This window comes from Equus caballus, chromosome 9, assembly GCF_041296265.1.
Source record: "Equus caballus isolate H_3958 breed thoroughbred chromosome 9, TB-T2T, whole genome shotgun sequence".
Classification (NCBI taxonomy): Eukaryota; Metazoa; Chordata; class Mammalia; order Perissodactyla; family Equidae; genus Equus; species Equus caballus.
Window position 1 is genome coordinate 75,389,616 of NC_091692.1, and position 26,088 is coordinate 75,415,703.

The 26,088-nt window shown below is 35.2% G+C and overlaps 1 protein-coding gene across 1 annotated transcript in view; it reads right to left on the reverse strand.

The window, feature by feature from the left end:
• The window catches only part of EIF3H (eukaryotic translation initiation factor 3 subunit H), a 95,716-nt gene that overhangs the window by 54,740 nt on the left and 14,888 nt on the right, over nt 1–26,088 (reverse strand). Inside the window, exon 2 of the mRNA NM_001309259.1 lies at nt 14,435–14,591. Within this exon, the coding sequence (NP_001296188.1) occupies nt 14,435–14,591 (157 nt within the window). The remainder of the gene's footprint in view (nt 1–14,434; nt 14,592–26,088) is intronic.

Sequence of the window (26,088 nt, forward strand, 5' to 3'; positions counted from 1 at the left end):
GAATAAAGACTGTAAACAAACTTGTTTATGAAGGTTATCTAGTAGCTATAAATAAACTTCCTTGGAATAAACACTATCACCAATGTATCCAATCACCAAGCTGAGTTTCCACAAATATTTCAAAGGTTTAACACCAAGAAGACAAGTCCTAGACTAAGCCACAGAATTATAAAGAACATGCTAGTCATCAATTCAACTAGATTACTACATACAACTTAAAAGCTTTCAGTTCAATACTCTTGCTGCTTAATAATGAAACAACAACAAACTCCTATGAGGCTCTGAAAGACACAGCCCTTGTTTCTCATTCAGCAGGCTTTATTCAGACAGAGGAGCTTTCTGAGAGTTGCTAAACAATGCCAAGCTCATTCCCACCTCATGGGGAGAGGGCTTTGCACTTGAGGTTTTCCTCTACTCCTGGCTCTTCAAACAGCTAGCTCCTGCTTATCCTTCTCTTCAGCTGAATACACTTTATCCTTCAGCTGAATATACCTCCACGCCAGCAACTCTCTGAAGGGACCTGTTTTAGGCGGGGCACCACCTGTTAAAGCATCTTTTTATTTCTTCCACAGTACTTAGCACAACTTCTAATTATTTTGTTTGGATAACTGTCTCATGTCTCTCCTTCACTTGTTCATTATGCTATCGCTCAATATCTGGCGAAGTTCCTGAGATAGCTGGCACTCAGTAAATACCTGTTACATGAACGAATGAATCCAAGCTACAAAAACTATCCTTAAGACAGGGCACAATTGTCTAAGGAATTCCAACCCATGAATGGACTATTCTGTTGGAAGATTTACTTCACTCATTTCTATTTTTAGTAGATCTTAGCTCTGACCTTTAGAGTTTCATAATACAGATAAATCCTCTCTGCTTTAGAAAGCCCTAAAAATATCAGTCCACATCTATATCACACTGCCTATTCCAAACAATGTCTGTACTTTCAAAATGGCCCCAACAGCTCCCTGAATTGAAAAATCTTAAATACTTGATATTTTAGTAAAACTGGTTATCGTTATAAGTGCAGGAATCCCCTACCTGGCTATAAACAGCTTACATTTATTGTACCCATCTGCTCTGTCATACATATTCTTATCACGGAACAGGAGCTTTTTACAAACTATTCAAGAGGGAAAGGGAGCCAACAGGAATTTCTCTAGAGGATGTCAGATACTAAAGGTATTTGATACACGAAGTCAAACTCTCAAGATGTGTGTATACCCCTGAACTCAATTTTTTGCCATTTCTTCTATCTTTCTCTAGTATTCTTATTGCTGCTGCCCACATTTCATTCAAACTCTTCATTATCCATTCATTTGTTTTTCCCGCCTCTAGCCACAAAATATTGATTTTATACTATCACACCTCTGCTGGGGAACCTAGAATGACACACAACTGCTTCAAGTCTAAGCTTCTTTCTCAAGCATTCACAGTCTTCCATAATCTGACCCTATCTATTATTATTGCAGACCATTCCCCTAAACTAAGTCTTCGCTCTAAGTGACACATCTTCTCACTTTTCTATGCTTGTATCACACACTTGTTACTAAGTTTATGCCTCTGCCTTGTATATGAGTTCATCTTTCCTGAATCAACAAGTCATACATATCTCTAAAACTTAAAAAGTACTACCCTACTTTCCAAAAATAAGAATGTTACAAACTCTTGGAAAGCAACCTTTCCAATGTTTGAATCTTTTCCTATTTTTCAATACTTTTCTCCTGTGTCTTATCAGGGAAAACAAAAATGTTGATTATCACTTCCACATACTCCCTTCACTGCCAAGGGCAAATCAGGTATATTAAAAGAAGATCATTACATTCTTAAGTGCCCTTAACTAGGCTTAAAAGTTATACTGGGACATGGAAACTTCAGGCCAAATTACAATTGTAAGAGTATTAAAAAATCAAAACAGTGAAAATTAATGAGCACATGAATAAACGTACAAAGCGTTTTACGTAAATATTCAAAATAGCACTTAATAATGATTATTATTTCTATTATGCTAAGGACAACAATATCTTAAAGTATTAAATCTTCCCTGTCCTCCCTCTACTAGCTGAAATGAATATTTATTTTCCCAAATCTAAACATTTGTTTAACTACATAACAAAGATACCATTAACTACCTACAAAAGACTATTTCTAAAATTAATAGAAGGAAAGTCTGTTGATTTTGATGGCTAAAAATTTCATTCATCTATGTTAATAGGATAACTAAAGTTTAAAATTTCAAGTTCAAAGACAAAGCAAAACAATTTATCAAACAAATTAAATCCTGTGATTAGTATAATTCATTCATTATGGGTGAAGTAGTTAAAAATCCTTCCATAAATTCTCAAAGATGTTCATCAAAAACTCTTAATACCAACTGAAGGGAAACCAACAGCAACACTGCATTCTCAAAACATGAATTAAATGCACGCATTTATATCAATCAATGATTAATTGAATTATACCAAACATCCTTATAGTGCTCCACTACCATATAATAAACAAATGTAATCATGATCCATGCAAAAAGCTAAAGAGAAGCAAGGTCAAATGAATTTGATATTCAATTGCTGTGCTTTCAAGATTTTAATTTTATGTTTAACAGGTTTTCTCATTCTCAGGTTCACTTAGCTATTGAACTTGCACCTCCCTAGAATTCTGGCTTGGCCAGAGCCATTCTTGTAAAAGACCTCTTTGCAGTGAAAGAAATTATGGTCTAAATCACAAAGATGACGAGAAACCTTAGCAATTTAAATAGACAAGCCTTGAAATAATATTGTGATCAAAGTATCAAGCAGCCTAATAAAACCCAGGTGGCTCAGGCTTATCAAACATGGTACTCATTACGACAATTGCACTATTTAATCTACTTCCTGGTGTCAACAAAAACTTTCTGTTATTAATTCCCCCCAGTTATGGATCTGCTTAAGTTACTGCAGTTTTCTGATAAGACAATTCTTTGTCGAAAAAAATTTTAAAAGAAGGAGCGCGTCTCATTTTAAATGTTTTAGAACTGGAGCCATGGTTGGTAAAACCACAGAAACCACGGTGGCTTTGTATTATTAGTCATCTATATAAGGTTATGTTAATTCCTAAGGAGGTACCAGATGACTCACGGTTAACACAGCTTTATAAGGCTCATATGTTTACATCAAAAAGGTAACCATACGCACACGAAAAGAACTGTTTTACAAGTTACAAACCTCAGATTCAAATAAGAGATTTATCTACTGACAAAGGTATACAGGTCAGAGTCTGTCAGTCAATTCCTCTTAGCCATACACAACTTCTCCATCAGTCCTATGATTCCCTGTTGGTCACAACTTGTAAGATTTTGAAGCCATTTTCCCATCTATAGGCCTTACTGACTTTTTAAAAAGTACTTAAATGTTTCTCAGAAAACTTGTTTTATAGCATAATTTGTTTCCAAAAAGATACTATTTAGGCACAGCAAAAATGTTAGGACATTAAATCTACCTCAACACTGGTGCCAAACACTGAAGCAGGAAAAAGATAATATCAAAAAATAGAGAAAAATAAGAAAAAGCGAGATCATGCTTACTGTCCCTGGATTTTCTAGTTAGTCTCAACCACGGTCCCATGACATCCAAAAGGTGAATTGTGAGAATTCTACGTATTATGCACCTCCAGTTTACAGACAGCTAGTTGTACTGGTTACAAAGGAAAACCACTAACTGCTGAGTGTTTCACGAGTGGCACCCAGTGTTCACACAGATTCCTTACAGCTAGCTGATCTGCTTCCCTTCCATGCTAGCTTCTCTTTCACTCTGCTTGCACAGATGGCACTCACAGCAGATTGGAGGCATTGCACCACAGACCACTTAACCATACTGTGTACTCAGTAAAGAAGGAAATTCACGACAGGCTTTATCAGTACTGTCTGTTTAAGTCATCTGCAAAGCAATATATTCTAGAAAGTCTTCCTGTGTCATCAGTCAGGACTGATTTCCTCAGTCAAATTAAACCATCTATTCAAACTATTGTTTGTAATTGCATTCAAAGGCATTTAATAAGAATGTATTTTTCCTCCCTAACCTACCCAGATCAATCTATACTTTTAATTAGTTTCTCCATTCCATGTAGCATAATACTAGAAGCTGTGCTTTCAGCATTTAAATGGGTTTAGTGTCTGAGCTAACTGTATATATTCAATCACCAATAATTTTCTGTTGACCTGAAGGTTAGAATTGCCCTTTATTTTTATTTAATACCTAGTATACATACAGAAACTTAGGAATCTTTCAAGAATCATTTGATTCCAGCTGTACAAGTAATAAATGATAACACTAAGAAGTAGCCTTTCAGGTAAATACGTCATGCCTACAAGTGACAACTGCAGGCAGGCATCTATCTCACTCACTCATGATAATTTTGACCAACTACTGGGATTTCTGACAATCCTCCTACATTGTGACGGATTCCATATTAGATGAGCATGTCGGGGTTTCTAGTTCTGGACTAGCCACTCATTTTAAAGTTGGGTCTCTCTAGGCCTCCGTTTCCCATCTGCTAAAAGAATTACAAAAGTTTCTGTTGTGATCCACTCTCCAAAGGTGAAAACTGAGGCTGAGACCCCCATAATTACAATTAGCAGTAAGCCAGAATTCAGTCTAAATTTCCTTCCTTTTATGCCTTTCAGAAAGTTTGCAAGATCTGTAGATGAATGATTTTAGAAATTTTCTCAACTAAGAGCTATAATGGTATATGTGTATACACATGATTTTCATATACGTGGAAGTGGCTACTGTAATTTTTTATCAGGCTGCCCGAAGGACAAGGAGACAATTTGGAGAGAAATACAAATCTGGACTCTGACAAAACATCAGTCTCACGGTTGCTCATGTCAAATATCTCCTAAAGTAGCAGCCAAGTACCCCAGCTACGGCTTAGAGTGATCTTAATGTTTCACATCATATCTATACCATCCCATTCCTCATTTTATCACCAGAGAAAACAGCTAATACCTATCAAGGTATTATTATATCACCACTCTTCATACAACCCTTCACTCTCTTCTAGTACTGAATCTTTTTAATGTTTTGTTTTATCTGTGTTTTCAGGGTGGAAGTGGTGATGGGAGTGGTAGGAAGAAAAAGAGAAGAAATTTTAAAATTAAGGAGAAATAATTCACATTACCAAAAGTCTTGGTAATAGACTTTAAAAACTGAGTATATTTATTTACAGATTAAATTACTGACAGAGAAACTGTAAAGTTTTGGGAGTCACTACCAAGTGAGATAAAAAATAAAAGTAAAATATTTCCAATATAAAAATGAAAAAGAGATGATGAATTTATAAATTTTTAGGAACAAAATTATTTTACAGAAGAATGGAATCACTATGAATTGCCAACCTGGAGATGTATAGATTTGCAGATGTTTGTAAACCCAAGTCATTCTCCAACTACGATAAAATATTTTCTAGACTTCCACTTCAATAGCAACATAATCTTTACTTTATACTAATAATATGATTTCACTAACATAATGTGCTAACAAGTCTCCCCATGCTTCCAGTCAAATACATTGCTTAGAACAGCTAAGTTTTCTAAATAATGAACACTTCGCAAAATATCCTTAGCAGAGATGTAGGTATGCAAGGGCCAGTGGAAATGCCTGGTACATAGTTCCCACTGAAATATTGATTTGATGAATGAATAACAAAGGAATAAAGAAAGAGAAACAAAAGACAAGGTGAAGTGAGAGCAGATGAGCCTGGAAGCCACAGCAGCTGGAGGACAACTGGTATTTGTGGAGCGACTGCTGCTGCTGCCATTGCTGCCTGCTGGGTTATCAACAGTATGCCCCAAGTCCAAAGAGCCCCAACTAGGACTCTGCTGCTGGACTCTTACAGCCACGGTTGTTGGTTGGGGGTTAGTAGCCTGCCACCAAACAATATGTCTACGACATCATCACCTATCCAATCCTACAAAACAGAAACAAGACAGATAAATTTCTGCAAAGACCACCAGAATCATTTTGTAATCCTCTCACCAATCAAGCAGGGAAGAAAGACTGTCTGTATATTAAAATGTCTGCAGGTTAAATGTTAGGAAAAACAAAGGGTGAATGTGTATGGGGATGAGGGTGGGGCAGATGCAGGTTGCATTATAAAGCTATGCCATTATATTGTTACTTAGGTCAAAATAAATCTTGGCTTTGTTTTCAAATATATCAAAAAGCATCTAAAATGTACTGAGTAAAAATTACTGATTAAAGGCAGCAAATAATCCTCATGGTGGAAAGGAGATAAAGGTATGAAAACACCACTCTGAAACTGATAATAGGTAAGCCATGAAGAGTAATCCCAAACGGATAAAAATTTCAAGAGCTATGAGAATTTCACATAGGGAGAGAAATATAAAACAAACAGAACACTTCACAGGCATGACCAAAATATCACTCTTTTAAACAGCAGTTTGGAAAACTCAGTATCAGCATCAAAACATCAGATCTAATTAATTTATCAACCTAACAAAACTTGCAGATCAGATAACATATTTAATCGCGGGAAGTGACGCTGGGTAGCACTTCTCCTGAGCAAGATAGGAAGCAAGCTTGAACAGTGTTGGTTAGGACAATTTTTGGAAAAACAGAAATAGCAAAGATCTTGGGTTACACATTGTAACTGTGGCTTTTTGACATTTTAATTAGTGCCAAAACAGTTCATTTTTAATGGTTATTACCTTAAAGTTTAGTAGTAAATTCAAATATCTATATCTAAAGTTGCTGTGGTTCAAAAGTAAGACAATTTTTATTTAATTAAAACTTAAACCACTGGGAATAGTAATTTAAGGATTACATTTTTAGACTTGGGAAACTTAGGAATTTTAAATACTATTTAAGTACTGTATCCACCTGTAATTTTCAAATCTTAAAGTATTACTTTAAGTCTGCACAAAATTTGAACAGGTTTTACTTGGCTTCTTTCCAAACCATAGCACTTACGCTTTAGGGACCAAGGGAGGGTACAGTGTAAAGCGCTTTAATTTCTTCTAGCAGAAAAATCTTTTACCTTGACCACATTTCCAATAGTATATCCTTCTATGCACAGAAGTTTCTCAACTCATTTAAAAAGGAAAAAAAAGACAAATTTTAAAACATGAAGCAAATGCAAAAATATTTTTCCAACTTTTAAAATGAAGCTAGCCTTTGCTCCCACTCTTGTATTTAAAATCTTGACACACTCAAACTGAAAGAAAAAAAGGCATAAAAATATTGGGATTGATATTTCATATTTGGATTTTACTTCTCATATTCTAATTACCTTAATAAACCAAAAAGAAACATACAGAATAAGTTTAAGGTTTTTAAATTAGTTTCAAATCACAAACCATAAGCTTTCTGAACGATCAAAATAATTTAAGTAAGCAATAATCTAAAGTTCACTACCCTGAATATTCAGCAATAAATCATTAAATGTGAATGGTTTAACATTTTCAAAATACTACCATGAATAACAACAAAGAGATCAGTACCCCAGGAGAATTATATCATAATTCAATGTAAAAATACTCTCCAGTTACCTGCCTACACAATGTTCCATTTAAAATGAAACATGTATGAAATATTGTATTAAGTATTCAAAATGTATTAAATATCTTATTTAAATATTTATTAAATATTTTAAATAGAGCTAAGTATAGCACGGGCCCCAAGTTTCTATAAATATGGCACTAAATTATCACCGGGAGTCCTTTTATGTACCAAGAGAGCCACAATGTCAACAACAACTTCTCTACCTGGATACAAAATCAGCAACAAAATTTGAAAGATATTGTCAAGGAACATAACTCTCTCTGAACAATAAAGATGCAAGCTGAATATTATTAAATAGTTTTTTCTTTATTTCTAGAGATGCTTGTCTTATTTATGAGGACCGAGACATGTGAATAATTAGAACAAACTCAGAAAATATAACTTCCTTAAAAATTACTTAAAATTGCAACTGACATCCACCTACAAAATCAAACCTCGCCTCCCGTGTGAAGTCATCCCCCAAAAGGAATCAGTAGCTCGTATCTGGGTGTCCCCATTATTTTTTTTCCTTCCTCACGCTAGACTTGTATCAATTCCTCTGTTTCACAATTCTTTATTTACACACTTGTCTCTCCCACTTAAAATCTTTCAAAACAGTAACCAGGATTTCGATCTTTGTATCTTTTTCACCACCCACTCAATGTAATTTGCTGGAGAAATGCTAAAACGAATTACTGAGAACTCTTTTTTTTTCTGAGATATATATTTGAAGCATTTATCACACCTCCTCTCAATGATTTGAGGTCACAAAGTAAACATGCTCCTACTTCTCCAATAAGTTTCAAAACACACTCCAAAACCATCTATATATATTTCCAATATGTCTACCAAGAAAAGCTCTTTAAAAATGCAATGAAATAGGACTTTTACAAAAATGAATCTGTCGAACAAATCACAATGATCACTGACTATTCATACAGATAGAAGATAATACAAAAGAATAAGTAAACATGTCTTTTCACAAAATGTTCCCATCTGTCTAAAAAATCTGAAAACCTTTCTCTATCCTGACTCAACTGTTCCCTGAACTCAAAAGCAGTACAAAGCCGAAACAGTAATCATGGGCTGGGTGTCAAGCACTTGTGCTCTGGGTATAAGCTGCAGGCAAACTAAGAAGAAAGAGAAGCAAGGTGAGACTTCAAGAAGCAGGTAAATTAAGCAGTTTTCTCCAACATAAAATACAGCGCTGTTACGTAGAAAGTATTGCAAATAATGTAACTATAAAAACCTATTCTCTCTGAACCCAGTGATACAAAAATAACACCTATGCTGTGAAAAATTACTCTGAACACATTTTATTTTCATTACATTTTTGCCAATTCATATTTTAGCCTTTGAAAAGTCTAAGTCTCTACACCACTGCTTTTCTTTCGGAAGCTTAACGATAACAAAATAATTGTGCATAACAGTCCATAGCAGTAGTTCCTGCTCTAACACCAAACTTGAGTAATAAAAAAGAAAATAACTTGGAAGTACCTGAAATGAACAAACAAGTTTGTGTGTGTGTGTGTATGTATCACTTCAACGTGTGGAATTACTTGGGTAATTATATGCTGTACACGTTAACACTGTCTAAGTTAGGCATCATTTCATTCCCCAAGTACATTTTAGCACTTACACTCAAACACAGTCTTCATGCTTCATTTCTGAAAGAAACTTATTTAAAAGCCAAGGATCATCCTTTGTGACTGACTTAAAGAAAAGAAAATAAAAAATCTGTCCACTCCAAATACGAAAATTACAGATTTGGCTCTGACAGAGAATAAAGTAAGCTTCTTATATCACCTGCAATATTAAATTGATTTAGTCTGCTGAAAAACAAGACAGTGAGTTATTGGATCTGTGTTTAATTCAGTGCTCTTTATAACATATTTAAGGAATTCAGTTGTATAAAAGAGTATCTGAATCTTATCAGATGAAAATATTTTTCCCTTTTAGCAAGCCTCGGGTTGCATGTCTGAAAAAACAAATTAGTCTCCAGTTCTCCTAAGCTTGATAATAGTGCCCCCTAATGGGAATTTTAATATGAGTTTTCCAATCATTTTTTTAAAAAGCATATATTCTCTAATATGAGCAAGCTGTCTCACTTTCAACTGGAGTAAGTTCTATAAGATAAAAGTGTATCAATATTTAAACCACTCAAAGGAGAGTTATCACATGTGCGAAAACAAAATGTGAATTTCTGGAAAGAAGCAAACAAGAAATTTATTTCATGCCACAATGGTTTTCTTGGTTTTGAATCACCCTATTGTAACCTAATCCAAGGTAGCACTAATACAAAAAGCTAATCACAGGAGGAAATTGTCTCTCAGCTAGTTTCTAGTACTCAGTAAGTGAGCAATCAAAATGTGCTAAATAAAACATATTAGAGTCAGAAAAAAACAGTTCAGATGTGAAGTTGTTCAGTCACACAGATCCTAAGAACAGATGAAATTCCCAATCAAGTTTTTAGACCTCAGACCATTACCTTTCCACAATACCTGGTCACAAATCTACAAGGAGGAATTGAATGCCTTTCTTCTCTATTATCTACAGACAGCTCCCCTAAAATATCAACAATATAATATGTGGGGAGTTTTTTAAAGGAAAAATGCATTAAAATTAAAGCAAAAACTACCTATTCCGCTATCTTCCAGGTGTACCAGTGAAACAAACACCCAATAATATCAGCATTTTTCTTACAGTGCCCACAATACATTCTAGACTCAGAGTCAGTGTAAAACACGGCATCTAGAAAAAACAAACAACAAACAAAAAGTCACCACTTTTTGATGAAAAAAAAAATCTATTGCCTTATTCTTCATTCTTATGAGGGAAAATAACAAGAAAAAGTGATATATAAAAAACGGGTGGTCAAACTCTCTTAAAGAGCCAAACAGTAAAAAATTCAGGCTTGGTGCCCATATGGTCTGTCACAACTACTCAGCTATGCCACTGTAGCAGGAACGCAGCCACAGAAAATATATAAACGAATGGGCAAGACAATATTTCAATAAAACTTTACATGCAAAAGCAGGCCCAGGAATCACAGTTTGCCAACCTCTGACTCAAAACATTTCACTTTTGGACCACTAATTAGGAATCTCCACTTTCCATCAGGCACCAAAACAAAAACAAAGAAACACCCCACCGCCCCCAAAAAACCCAAAGCAACTCAAAATATGTAATCACTAAAATTATAAAATATTTGATATTTTACTTCTATAAGTAAAGCAGAAGGTGGAAGGCAGAAGAAAAGATCCTTCCCTGAATAAATATTAGTTTTAGCAGGCATAAAATAACAGAAAAGCAGTAAGCAAAACGACCAGGTTTCAGCATGACTTAAAATCATCAACCTGCAGGACTATTCTATTCTAAGATTTACCGAGATAACGGGAAAATTTAGCTTTTATCTCGGTTTGATAAAAATCTAATGGTGACTACATACTAATGCCCATTCAGATAAATAAACGGATTAGGTAAGAACTTAAAATTCAAGACTACACGAGGCTGTGAAAAAATATAGGGCACTGTCTTACATTTTTCACACGTATAAGAAAAAGGGAAAATGTTCTACAGGTGAAATAAATGTAGTTGTTTTAGCCAAAAAGCAATTTCAAATACACAATAATGATGCTCTACACTCAGCACCCTTTAATCACTGGCTTCCACTTCACTAAGTGTCTAAAAGCAACACCATGTAACAGAAAAAGCATGGGATTTAGAACCAGGCAGCCACAGATTTCAATCCTTATCCTACCAATCCCCCCAGTTAAATGATTTTGGACAAGTTATTTGTCTTACTGAGCATCAGTTTCCTAATCCATAACATGGGACTGATAAAACCTTCAACTGTGCAGAGTAACAACGGATTATAAGCAATGTACACACAATACACTGCATACGATGCCGAGGAATTTTTTATTATTTAATGCTAAACTGAAGTTTTCCTTATTTCAGTGTTGTTAAAATATTTTTTAATGAGCTTGTTAAAAGTATATGTTAATGAAATAGCATATGGTCAATCACCTCAAGCCATAAGAGAAGTTAACTTCCAATGATTAAGACATAAAATTAATAATACACTTTGCTTTGTTCATTTATATAATTGCACTGAACATTATTTTTTGCTGATATTCTAAATTGAGAATTTTATAAAATAAATTAATTACCTGAGAAAACTTGTGACAATATAACCTGTTTAAGAATGAATTCCACTTCCAACTGTGCTACTAACCCAGAAACTGAATAAGTCACTTCAAGTGAACCTCTCAGGCCCCTCATTTATAGACCAAGGAAATGCTGTTAACAATCCCTTGTTTTCTCCCCTTGTCTTCCAGCTCTAAAAACAGTTATTACTGAAATATAATTAAGCATCTCCAGATATGCTGGTAAATAGAGGAACAGAGATATCCTAATACCGTCAGAATGGACTGCAGAAAAATCCCAACCTTAACCCTGGGTGAGGTATATGTACTACAGTAGTGCAGATGAAATAAGAAGAGCTTGGCCAGTTTTTAAAAAGAAGACTGCACAAAAGTTTTTAAAAACTCAAATACTCAAGAGCCTAGAACAAAATAGCCTTGGTTAGTTTCTATAGAGGTATTATTTTCATAAAAAAATAATTTTTGTAGACCAAACTGCAAAATCAAGGTATTAACCTTGGCAAGAATATACTCTATTATATGTTCGAGTTACCAAGAAATGTCAAATCAAATGAAATAAGTAATGTTTTATCAAAGTTAAAGTGATCAGGATAAAAGTTACATAGAAAATGAATGATGAAAATAAAATTTAAGAAACAAGCTTATTTACAACAGCACCAAGAAAAGTAAAGTACATAGAAATACACCTAACCAAGGAGGTGAAACACCTATACATTGAAAACTACAAAACACTGCTGAAAGTAAAGACGACATAAATAAATGGAAAGACATCCTGTGTTCATGGATTGGAAGACTTTAATATTGTTAAAGTGTTTATCCTACCCAAAGAAATCTACAGATTCATTGTAATCCCTGTCAAAATCTTAACGGCATCTTTTGCAGAAATAGAGAAAACCATCTTAAAACTTATATGAAACCTCAAAGGACCCCAAATACCCAAAATAATATTCAGAAAGAAAACCAAAGCTAGAGGCCTCATACTTCTTAATTTCAAAACATATTACAAAGCAACAGTAATCAAAACAGTACAGTACTGGCATAAAATTCCTATGAGAAAATTTAGGGAACATGCTTCATAACGTTGATCTTGGCAATGATTTCTCGGATCCCACCCCAAAAGCACAGGCAACAAAAGCAGAAACAGACAATCTGGATCACATCAAACCAAGAAGCTTCTGCACAGCAAAGAAAACAATCAATAGAGTGAAAAGGTAACCTACAGAATGGGGGAAAATATTTATAAACCATATACATGATAAGAGGTTAAAATCAGAATATAGAAACAACTCCTCCAACTCAACAACAACAAAATCCTAAAATACGGGCAAAGGACTTGAATAGACATTTCTCCAAAAATGACATAAAAATGGCCAAAAAGCATGTGAAAAGAAGCTTAACATCACTAATCATCAGCAAACTGCAAATTAAAACCACAATGAGATATCACCACATACCCATTAGGAGGGCCACTATCAAAAAAACAGAAAATAAGTAGTGTCGGTGAGGATGTGGAGAAATTGAAGCTCTTGTCCACTGTTGGTGGGAATGTAAACTGCTGCAGCCACTATGAACAACAGTATAGAAGTTCTTCAAAAAATTAAATGTAGAATTACCCTATGATCCAGCAAATCCCACTTCCGGGTATATATCCCAGAGAACAGAAAACAGCATCTTAAAGAGGTATTTGTAGCATTATTCACAATAAACAAGAGGTGGAAACAATCTAAATAACCATCAATAAATAAATGGATAAAGAAAATGTGGTATATAAATACAATGGTATATTAGCCTTAAAAGAGGAAATCTTGTCATTTGTTACAATACGGATGAACCTTTAGGACATTAAACTATGTGAAACAAGCCAGTCATAAAAAGACAAATGCTACATGATTCCACTTACAAAAGAGGTATTTAAAGCAGTAAACACTTAGAAAGTAAAACAGTGGTTGCCAGGGGCTGGGGGAGGGGAAAAAAGGGAGGAGCTAGTCAATGGACATATAAAGTTTCAGTATTTGCAAGATGAAAAAGTTCTAGAGATCTGTTGCACAGCAATGTGCATATTAAGTTAACACTACTATACTATACACTGAAAAATGGTTAGGATAGTAAATTTCATGTTATGTGTTTTTATCAATAAAAAAACTAAAAGTTATACAGAAAAAGAGCTCTGAGAGTTCAGACAAGCAAGAAATTATTTTCAACTAAATTTTTTTTTAAATCTTTTAGAATGCTGATCTCAGCCTTTGGTGTGAGGTTTTTAACTACTACTGGCCTTTGCTAACAAAGCAATTACCCCTGTAGCACAAAAGTAAAACGCTCTTGAAATACTTAAGGAGAGTCTGCTTTCTGTAGTAGATAGTTCAACTCATCTCTTAAACATTAAGTTAAAACACTAAGAAAGAAGTGGATGTTGGACACAATCATGATCCCTATCCTTTATAATGTAAAGTTATTTGGTAAGTGGATTTCATAATGAGAAAGGTAACATCAGCACAGCCACTATGGAAATTACTAAAATCTGAACCACAAATTCCAAATAAGGCCAAACTAATAAAACTTTTCACATAAATCCTCATTTCAAAGAATTTGTATAATTTTTTCAACAAACTCAGAAAATCAAATGACCTAGGCTAGCCTGATAGATTCCCAATAACAGATTGTCAAAGGTTATGGTGAAAATTGTATTAAAATCTGTGTGCACCGCAAAGACACATCTGAGATGAGTATCCTTACCTTCGTCAAAGTCAGCATCATCTTCTGTGTGCTGGGGGAAAGGAAAGCAATTGGTAATTTCAAGCCGATCTTCTACAACCAGGCCTAAAAGCACTCCTTGAACCACCTCAGTTCCTTGTCCTTCTTCTTGATAATGTTTTATTATCTTTAACACCACCTAAAAAAAAATACAGAAGGGAGCTTAAAAACTATTCTTGTTGTTTATACTTTCTTTATTTCATTTTTTCTTTTTTTTTTTTTTTTTGAGGAAGATTAGCCCTGAGCTAATCTGCCACCAATCCTTCTCTTTTTGCTGAGGAAGATTGGCCCTGAGCTAACATCTGTGCCCATCTTCCTTTATTTTATATGTGGGACGCCTGCCACAACATGGCTTGACAAGCAGTGAATAGGTCCACGCCTGGGATCCAAACTGGTGAACCCTGGGCTGCCGAAGCGAGCATGCAAACCTAACTGCTATGCCACCAGGCTTGTCACTATATTTTCTTTATTTCAAAGAAAAGGATCATACACCATACTAGTCAGTTTGCAAAACCACAAAATTACATAATAGCACTATCAAATTTCTTACAAATCATTTCCTTTACCCTTACATAAATAATAAAGCTCACATAGTCTAACTGTACATCTGAAACTCCTGGAGTTTGAAAATTCAGTAACAGCCACATCCAGCACTCATGACCTTCAGGTCAAGGGTCCCCAAAGATCTAGGCTCCAGGAGTTCCTTTGGTAAAATCAAACACTATCACCTCAACCTGAGGTTATCACAGAGGAAGTGATCCCGTTAACCTTTGTAACAGGAAAATAACTTCCCGACATAGATGATAAAACCATCAACAAGACAGAGATAAAGACCTCAATTACCTGGACACCTGAAAGCAGAACGCCCTGACAAATTCTCAACATCTCAAGAAGGTTCCTGAACAGAGCATCTCATTAGTCAGAGGAAGCAACAACGGGAACGTGTATCCAACAAGAATCTGATTGGTAACAGAGAACATAAAGAGAACCTAGTCTCCAGCACTAACTAATTTTCCTCAATGTGAAGACTACGTCAAATAACCTCTAATGGAATAACCAGCTCTTATATTACCTTCTCCTTTAATATTTCCATACAGATAAAGAGGTAACACTGCATGGTGGAACAGCCAATTAATTTAAAAGTTCACAGTAACAGTAATCAATAATATGAATTCCTACAATGTGAGGTTAATAGGTGCTTTGAATAGTGCTTGACACACAGTATTTACTAATAGTAGTAGTAGTGGTGGTATTTAGTATAAGCCCTTGGCCTGAAGGCTAAAGGACAACACTATCTAAAATATAATGGAAAGTTCTCAGAGGAAAAAATAAATCTAACAACAAAATGGTTATTAGTATTTTATTGATTAGTGTTTCATTTAAAACAAATATATTACTGATAGAAATTAATCATCAATGACCAATTAATAACAACAGGTTACAATTACTGAACATTATGAGCCAGGCAATATTCTAATTATTTTACATGTGTTATCGAATCACATAATTCTCACAATTACCTTAGGAGAAAGGCATTATTCTACTCATTTTATAAATAAGAAAACTGAAGCAAAGAGATACTAAGTAAAGGCTAAGGTCACACATCCAGGAAGTGGTAAAGCCAAGATTTAAACCAAGTCAAACTCCAAAGCTTGTGTGTATAATTAATAACAAGAAGATGATTTTCCTATCAGTAACTCAATTAAAAATTAAAATGAGTTAGTAATAGATGTGAAGCAAAGACTTTGTGATGAATGGACCTAAAGACTTTACATCAGTAAGATCCAGACCCCCTAAGGGTAGCAAGCAGTTAGCAGGAAAAGAGCTTAATGTGGAAAAACACCAACCGATAGGATTGGCAGACTTTCAATACGGTGAAAGGAATTAAGCACACAAACCTTACGCCTCCCTGTATAAAAGATCTCTCCACTTCCTGAAAGGCACAAAATGGGTTTTAAGAGTCTTGAAGGTATGGGTATGAGTTCCAGCTTCAGCATTTGCTAGCTGTGACCTTGGGAAAGCTATTTAAGCTTCCTAGGTCTTAGATTTCTAATTTGCAAAATGGAGCTGTTTCATAGCATTTCTGACTACTAAAAACGAGATCATGTATAGTAAATATTTTTCACAGGGTCTGCCACGTACTAAAAGTTCAATAATGATCACTACTATTGATTTTGTCAATAAAAAGAAAGCAGAACTATTTAACTCCTATTCAACTTGCCTCTCTGCCAAGGACAATTATTTTCACAATTAAAAAATAGAAGAAACATGGATGACTAAGAGGGGATAAGCAAAACTGATAAAGAATTATTACAAACACCTGTCATTTGTCAAGGTAACCTAGGTTCCTAGATACTTAACCCTATTAATGAGATCACTGAACCACCATCGAAATCAAAGTTAAATGACAGATGCTAAAAGACATATGAGTTTAATGTAGATATTCACACAAATTATAGAACTGATTCCTAAACAGCTGGTTCCTATGTGTGCAAAAAGGAATATTGATGACTAGGAGACAGCACAGATTCACAAAGGAGGCAGGCCAAAATAATCTTATTTCCTTTTACAAAGAAAACAGGAATGAGAAAAATATATATATTCAAAAATGAGTTATCACAGTTCAAAAATATCTTATATTAAAACACTGTCTTAACTCTAACGAAAGTGAACTGTAATAGGATTGGGGGCGGGGGAGGGATTGTAACCATACAGCACAGTAGCTTGATATGCCTGCCCAAAGAGTCAATACAATTTTACATAGCATCAACAGAAGTACAGTGCTCCAAGTAAAACAAATGGTCATCTAACTCTTCTGTGTATCACTGACCTGTTATATTCAGTTTGCTAGGATAACCAGAGAAAATTTACCAGTTAACAGTACCCAACTGAGAGATGGGAAAGCATGGTGGTTTAACTTTCTGCTAAAAACAATCAACATGGTTAAGTATACAGAGAAAGGGGTAATTTTAGGAGAGAAAGCTTAAAACTCTGGGTGAGGACCAATTCAATGAATTCAAATCTCTCTCCAGGCTTGAGATAATGACAAAGAGCACTTTTCAGTGAGGCACTAGAGGATATATCTTAGTTTGAAAGGCAAACTAAGGACCACAGGAGATAGTTTCAGGAAAGAAGATTTCAATTTTAAGGATGAATTCTCTCTAGCATTTAAGGCTGTCCAAAATAGAAAGCCTTCAGGAAAAGCTTGGCAATCTTTAAAATAATTTCCAACTCTAATATTTACGATCTTGTCATTTTAATACAATCTGATGAAATAAAGCATTCAGAAAAAAATTTAAAAACATTTTTATCAGGGCCAGCCCCATGGCCAAGTGGTTAAGTTCACGCGCTCCGCTTCGGCAGCCCAGGGTTTCGCCGGTTCAGATCCTGACGCAGACATGGCACAGCTCATCAGGCCATGCTGAGGCGGCGTCCCACATGCCACAACTAAAGTATACAACTATGTACTAGGGGGATTTGGAGAGAATAAGCAGAAAAAAAAAGAAGACTGGCAACAGTTGTTAGCTCAGGTGCCAATCTTAAAAAAAAAAAAAGCAGCAAAATATTTAAAAAAGAAAAGTAAAAAACATTTTTATCAAAACCAAGCTGACTCATTCTTTATTTTGAAATTTTATGGCCTTCCTAGTTCCTACATACACACTAAAATCTCAATTCTTTAGTTCAAAAAATAATGTAGTGGAATTGCATTACAAACTTGAGACTATGAGCCTTTTAGACGTCAAAAGAAGTTTGTGATTAGAACTAACCGACATACAGGCTTTTGATATTCTACATAAATAACCAAGAATTTGCTGTATATATAAAAACGTTCCATAGATTACTGGTATCTATAAGTGATACAGAATACACGTTATGTGCATGGTTTTCCCTCTTAAGTGTGCTCATAAAAATGAAGAGTTGTTTTACTCACCACATCTTCAACACTCAACACAGGGACTGGCACTTTTTAAAAGATACTCAAAACATATTTGCTAAAGGAATGAACGGTAAACATTTATCCATCACTTACATGTCAAGCACGCCACTAAGTGTCTCACATGCAATTACTCATTTAATCCTCATAACCTCTCTATGAAATCGGTAATATTATTTCCCATTTGACAGATGAGCAAACAGAGATAATCTGACACAGAATTATTAAACCAGGGAGATGAGATCTGACTTCTGACTCCAAAGTTCTTTTAATTACTTCACAATAACTGAGTAACTAGGTACTCCAAATGTGTTTATAATAACAAGGTTGAAACAATGCAGTGGCAACAGTTCGGGAAGAAGTCCCTGTAACTTGGCTGCAGAAGCAGAGCTCAGCGCATGGAGTGGTCAGAAAAGTTCAATGTAGGATCACAGGGTCAGGCAGCAAAAGACAGTGAGGGAATGGTGCCGGTGGTTAAATTTTTTGTGCCCTGATCACTAGAAGTAACATCAACAGAAAACCACCATTAGTTGCAAGAATGCAATACAGCTTTTAATCTGTAGCAGCACTATTCTCACAAGCCACAAGATGGGAATGTTCTGCCACAAAAGTCCTGTTTCAGATATGCTCACCCGACGTTCATTTTCTCTCCCTCCAGCCAACCATATGCCTCTGTCCATAAAACAGTGCTGATGTATTTTTAATTAATCCTGTTTATTGATGTCATGCTCCCTGTCCTTACTTTTAAAAAGATACAAGGAAAGCTTAATAGTTCTCCAAAACAAAAACATACTCCTATATTATATTTTATTTATTAAGTGTCACAAATGATCCCACATACTCAGGAACTCTCTATCACTTGTTCTCAGCTTATCAAAATGACCTAAGGACCTTTTTTAAATAAATGAAGAAAGGTCTTCACCCTGGCTACATATTAGAGCCATTGGTATTTTAAAAATACTGATGCCTGGAACTAATCCCTGAAATTCAGAGTTAACTGGTCTGGGCTGGGGCTCCTTTACTGGGCTGTTTTTTTTTTCTTTCAGTTTTGGTTTTTTCCATTTTTGTTTTTAGGTTCTCCAGGTGATTCTTTTTTTTTTTAAAGATTGGCACCTGAGCTAACATCTGTTGCCAAGTTTCCTTTTTTTCCTTCTTCTTCTCCTCCCCAAAGTCCCCCAGTACATAGTTGTAGATTCTAGTTGTAGGTCCTTCTGGTTGTGCTATGTGGGATGCCGCCTCAGCATGGCCTGATGAGCGGTGCTGTGTCCGCGCCCAGGATCCGAACCAGAAAAACCCTGGGCTGCTGAAGTGGAGCACACGAACTTAACCACTCGGCCGGCCCCACTCCAAGTTATTCTAACATCCTACTTCATTCCCACTTTTAACAAGGTTGTATGGGCCAGCCTTCCTTTTTTGTTTTGTTGTAACTCCTCAGGTGATTGCAATGCACACAATTGGTTAAACCACAGGTTTCCTTTCCTGTTTTAAGACTCCTTGTGCCGCTGAAAAGTGAGTACACTGAGAAATACAGATCCAAAAGTGAGCATTTTATTTACAAAAGTATAAATATCACCCCTAATAAGAACTCAAACCCTACTTGGAAAAATCTCTACAGTATACAAATGAGAGAAAAGGTAATGCCAGCAAACCGTCTTAGAAGCAGAACAAGACTTATGCTTTATGGCTTGACCCCATATTTAAGACTGCTTATGAACTAGTGCTAATTTATCCTATAAATTAGTGGGTAAATGAAGATTATTATATAAATTATGCCTCTAGGAATGGAAACAAACTGGTCAGCAGAACCCTGAATTACCAAATTCTTCTACATCTCCCAATCTTTGTCACATTCTGGGTCTAAATGCTTATTAACCTACTTGATTTGCCCTGCACAGTAAGAATTGTTCTCTGAATAGGTCAGCTGTCTCTACAACCATCTCCTCACTTTCTGAGGTTTGCACGCTTTTAAGTTGGGCACATCTTAGCAAAGAATCTCAACTTGCGAGATAGTAAACAGATGTCCTGTCTGCAGAAATTACCCTAGAGGAACCATTTTTTCCTACTATTGTTTATTATCCAGTGCAGATAATTTGAAAGAGCAAAGCAGACTATTTTGTAATCTCTAATGAACATAATACTGTTTTTTAAAAAGTCTGGCTTTTAAAAAAATGAAAACGTAACTGCCTAAAAGGGTTAAAGCAACAAAGAACTTAATTTCTAAGAAAGTATTCTCAATATTATGGGATAAAATATAACTAACAGTCTAAAATATCCAAATTAATTATGCCAGAAGTAATAAACCTAAAATTTGAAAGTTAATAATAAGCATGATGGGTAAAACCTTCCATCCTTCCTAAAAAGGAAGACTTAGCAGAATCTCTAAGACCTCTCTCTCAAAGTCCTATCAAAAACTTTCAGTTCCACAGCAGAAAATAATTTAATCTGCCAAAATAAAGATTGTGCTTTCTGATGAATCAGGACAATTTTCTATCATCAATCATTCAGTCAAATATGATGTTTACAAAGACGAGTTACTACAGACAGATCTGGAAAATGTCCAGTCTACCTAAAGCAATCTACAGATTCAACGCTATCCCAATCAGAATCCCAATGACATTCTTTACAGAATTAGAACAAAGAATCCTAAAATTCATAGGGGGCAACAAAAGACCCCGAATGGCTAAAGCAATCCTGAGAAAAAAGAACAAAATGGGAGGCATCACAATCCCTGACTTCAAAACATACTACAAAGCTACAGTAATCAAAACAGCATGGTACTGGTACAAAAACAGGTGCACAGATCAATGGAACAGAATTGAAAGCCCAGAAATAAAACCACACATCTATGGAAAGCTTATCTTCGACAAAGGAGCTAAGGGCATACAATGGAGAAAAGACAGTCTTTTCAACAAATGGTGCTGAGAAAACTGGAAAGCCATATGTAAAAGAATGAAACTGACCATTCTTTCTCACCATTCACCAAAATAAACTCAAAAGGGATCAAAGACCTAAAGGTGAGACCTGAAACCATAAGGCTTCTAGAATAAAATGTAGGCAGTACACTCTTTGACATCAGTATTAAAAGGATCTTTTTGGACACCATGTCTTCTCAGAGAAGGGAAACAATAGAAAGAATAAACAAATGGGACTTCATCAGACTAAAGAGTTTCTTCAAGGCAAATGAAAACAGGATTGAAACAAAAAAACAACCCACTAACTGGGGAAAAAAATATTTGCAAGTCATATATCTGACAAAGGCTTAATATCCATAATATATAAAGAACTCTCACAACTCAACAACAAAAAAATCAAACAACCCAATCAAAAACTGGGGTAAGACATGAACAGACATTTCTCCAATATACAGATGGCCAATAGGCACATGAAAAGATGTTCATCATCACTGATCATCAGGGAAAGGCAAATCAAAACTACATTAAGATATCACCTTACACCCATTAGAATGACAAAAATATCTAAAACTAATAGTAACAAATGTTGGAGAGGTTGTGGAGAAAAAGGAACCCTCATACACTGCTGGTGGGAATGCACACTGGTGCAGCCACTATGGAAAACAGTGTGGAGATTCCTCAAAAAATTAAAAATAGAACTACCATACGATCCAGCTATCCCACTACTGGGTGTCTATCCAAAGAGCTTGAAGTCAGCAATTCCAAAAGTCCTATGCACCCCAATGTTCATTGCAGCATTATTTACAATAGCCAAAACATGGAAGCAACCTAAGTGCCCATCAACAGATGATGGGATAAAGAAGATGTGGTATATATACACAATGGAATACTACTCAGCTGTAAAACAGAACAAAATCATCCCATTTGCAATAACATGGATGGACCTTGAGGGAATTGTGTTAAGTGAAATAAGCCAGTTAGAGAAGGACAATCTCTGTATGACTCCACTCATATGAGGAATTTAAAAATGTAAACAAAGAGAACAGATTAGTGGCTACCAGGGGAAAGGTGGGGTGGGGGGTGGGCACAAAGGGTGAAGGGGTGCACCTACAACACGACTGACAAACAATAATGTACAACTGAAATTTCACAAGATTATAACCTATCATTAACTCAATAAAAATTTTTTAAAAACTTCCAGTTTCATAGCAGAGAACAATTTAATCTAGCCAAAATAAAGATTGTGCTTTCTGACGAATTAGGATAATTTTCTATCATCAATCATTCAATCAAATATGATGTCTACAAAGACCAGTTACTACAGAAAGATCTGGAAGCCCTGCACAGAATCACCAGACTTCTCTTATTTTCAGCTTCTTTTGTTCACTCATTAATCCATTCACCTAGATAACTGGTCAGTAACTTCTACAGGCCAATTACCTCTGCCAGGCACTGGGAATATGAACTTAAATTAAACACACAAGGTCTACTTTCACAGGGCTCATATTTTAGAAGAGTAAGTGTCAAACTTTTTCGTCATAGGATCCTTTTAAACTCTTAAAAATTATTGAGGACCCCAAATAACTTTTACATTGATATTTACATATTAGATATTAAATTGAAAAGTGTTCAAAACATTTATTCACTTTACAACTAATAAATGCATTATATGCTAACATAAATTACATTTTAATGAAAAATATTTTCCAAAACAAAAAAATTAATTAGGATACAAAAATGACAGTTTCACATTTTTGTAAAACATTTACATTTTCAAAAAGCAATTTTAATCGCGATAGAATAGACAGTTTTAAATTTTTGTAAATCTTATTAATGTTTAGCCTAATAGAAGACAACTGGATTCTCAAATCTGCTTCTGCATTCAATCTTTTACATCACACATCATGTAGCATCTGGAAACCTCCACTGAATACTTATGAAAAACAGAGTAAAAATAACACATAATGTTTAAATATTATTATGAAAATAATTTTGACCTTGGGGACCCTCTAAAAAAGTGTTGGGCATTCTCACACTTTAAGAACCACTATTCCAGAATGACAATTAAGAAAATTAATGTGATTACTGACTGTGAAAAGCGCTATGAAGAAAATAAACAGGGGAACGTAATGGGGAGGTAACCTTAACTGGGGTGACCCAGAAAAGGCCTCTCTCTCTGAGATGACACCTGAGCCGAGCACTGAAGAACAAGCAGTCAGCCCTATGAAGACCTGGGTGAAGAGAATACTTGCCAACTATGGATTTTAAATCTTGTAAATAAAAATGCTAATATTTACTTTTCATAAGGTATACAAGTTGTATTTTAGCAGAATAAAAAGGCCTAGAGATGGATGAACACTAGGGTGGGAGCGGTACACTTTCAGGCTTTTACTAAAAGCACTGGCATACAAATAACAAACCCAATCTATTGGCAGAAACAGTTAAATCTTAAGATACCATTGCATAATTCAAGACTATCAATTTCATAATTTTTGTTGAGGAATTATGAAACACAATATATCAACAAAATCCTTTCAGGAAAGGGTTACCATGGCTTTTAATCAGCAATCTTTCTTTTATTTTTATTTTTAAAGATTGGCACCTGAGCTGACAACTGTTGCCAATCTTTTTTTTTTCCCCCTGATTTTCTCCCCAAATCCCCCCAGTATATAGTTATATATTTTTAGTTGTGGGTCCTTCTAGTTGTGGCATGTGGGACGCTGCCTCAACATGGCCTGATGAGCAGTGCCATACCCACACCCAGGATCTGAACTAGCAAAACCCTAGGCTGCCAAAGCAGAGCATGCAAACTTAACCACTGGGTCATGGGGCCGGCCCCTAATCAGCAATATTTCTAATACCAGTGTCAGGGTCAATATTTACCTAATAAATATGGTCTATGAAGCTACCCCCACAAATTCCTCTAATAAAGGAGGAGTCTTTAAACTCTTAAAAATTATTGAGGACCCCAAATAACTTTTACATTGATATCTACATATTAGATATTAAATTGAAAAGTGTTCAAAACATTTATTCACTTTACAACTAATAAATGCATTATATGCTAACATAAATTACATTTTAATGAAAAATATTTTCCAAAACAAAAAAATTAATTAGGATACAAAAATGACAGTTTCACATTTTTGTAAAACATTTACATTTTCAAAAAGCAATTTTAATCGCGATAGAATAGACAGTTTTAAATTTTTGTAAATCTTATTAATGTTTAGCCTAATAGAAGACAACTGGATTCTCAAATCTGCTTCTGCATTCAATCTTTTACATCACACATCATGTAGCATCTGGAAACCTCTAATGAAGTCAGAATTAAAAAGTAAACTATTTAAGAAATATATCTAGGGGCTGCCCATTTGGCCAAATTCTGTGTGCTCTGCAAGTTCTGATCCCAGGCATGGACCTACCCCACTCATCAGCCATGATGCGGAGGCATCCCACATACAAAATGGAGGAAGACTGGCACAGCTCTTAGCTCGGGGCTAATCTTCCTCAAGCAAAAAAAGGGGAAGAGTGCCAGCAGATGTTAGCTCAACGCAAATCTTCCTCACCAAAAAAAAAGAAGAAAGAAAGAAAGAATCTGGGGCTTCCAGGCCTTGCAATATGCCAGTGTGAAGTACATCAACCCCCTCTATTCCTGTGTACATATAGAAATGTTGAATAAACTACATTTCTAAAAAGTTTAAAAAGAAAGTCAACCAAGCTAGATGAGAAAACTCCCAACCAGAGAATTAACGCTATGAGTTAATACAGCAGTGCCCCAAGGTACATCAAACGTAGGTACAATCCCCAAAAGCTAAGAGCTGGGCTGCGACCCAATGTCTGTCCTGGGTCAGGAGATGTTGTCTTGGACTTGTCTGAGTTACAGAAGCAGAAACTGAGACCTTTACAAAAACCTAGAGCTCCATGAAAACTGTTGGTGAAAGGCAGAAAACAGTAATTGCAGTATCTTATAGTTAAATATAAACTGACTACATGACCCAAATTCCTACTCCTAGGAATTTAACCAAGAGAAATGAAAACATACCCATGAAAAACAACAAAAAAAACTCCATATCTGAACGTGTTCACAAATGTTCACAGTAGCGCTATTCATAATAGCCAAAAACTGGAAGCAACCCAAAGGTCCACCAAACACAGATGGATAAACAAACTGCAGTATATCCATTCTATGCAATGCTACTCAGCAACAAAATGAAACAAAATATCAATGCATACAACAGGGAGGAATCTCCAAAACATTAGAGTAAGTAAAAGAAGTCAAACAAAATCTTACTTACTGTATTTCTTTTATATGGAACTCTAGAAAAGGCAAAACTATAGCTGATGAGTGGTTGCCTGGGGCCAACTGAGGGGGAGGATACTGACGGCAGAAGGGAACACTCTTCAGGGCAAGGCAACTATTTTATTTTACATCTTGATCATGGTGTCGATTATACAACTGTTTACAACTATTAAAATGCATCAAACTGTACATTTAAAATGAGTGGATTTTGTTGTGTAGAAATAATAACTTTAAAAAACACTATACACTCTAAAAAGTCTGATGAAATAATTCATATATGCATCCACTCCCGATTTTACTTTCAATTTCAGAGTTCAAAGATCTCCTGAAATGCTATAAAGTCCAAGGAACTAGGTTAAGAACCACTACTATATCCCTACATTATGTATAATATATAATTATACAGCTATATACAAACAAGCTTACAATAACTCAAGTTTTAAGCCTAGGTAATCAAGAAATTAAATTGTATGGTTTTAGAAGTCAA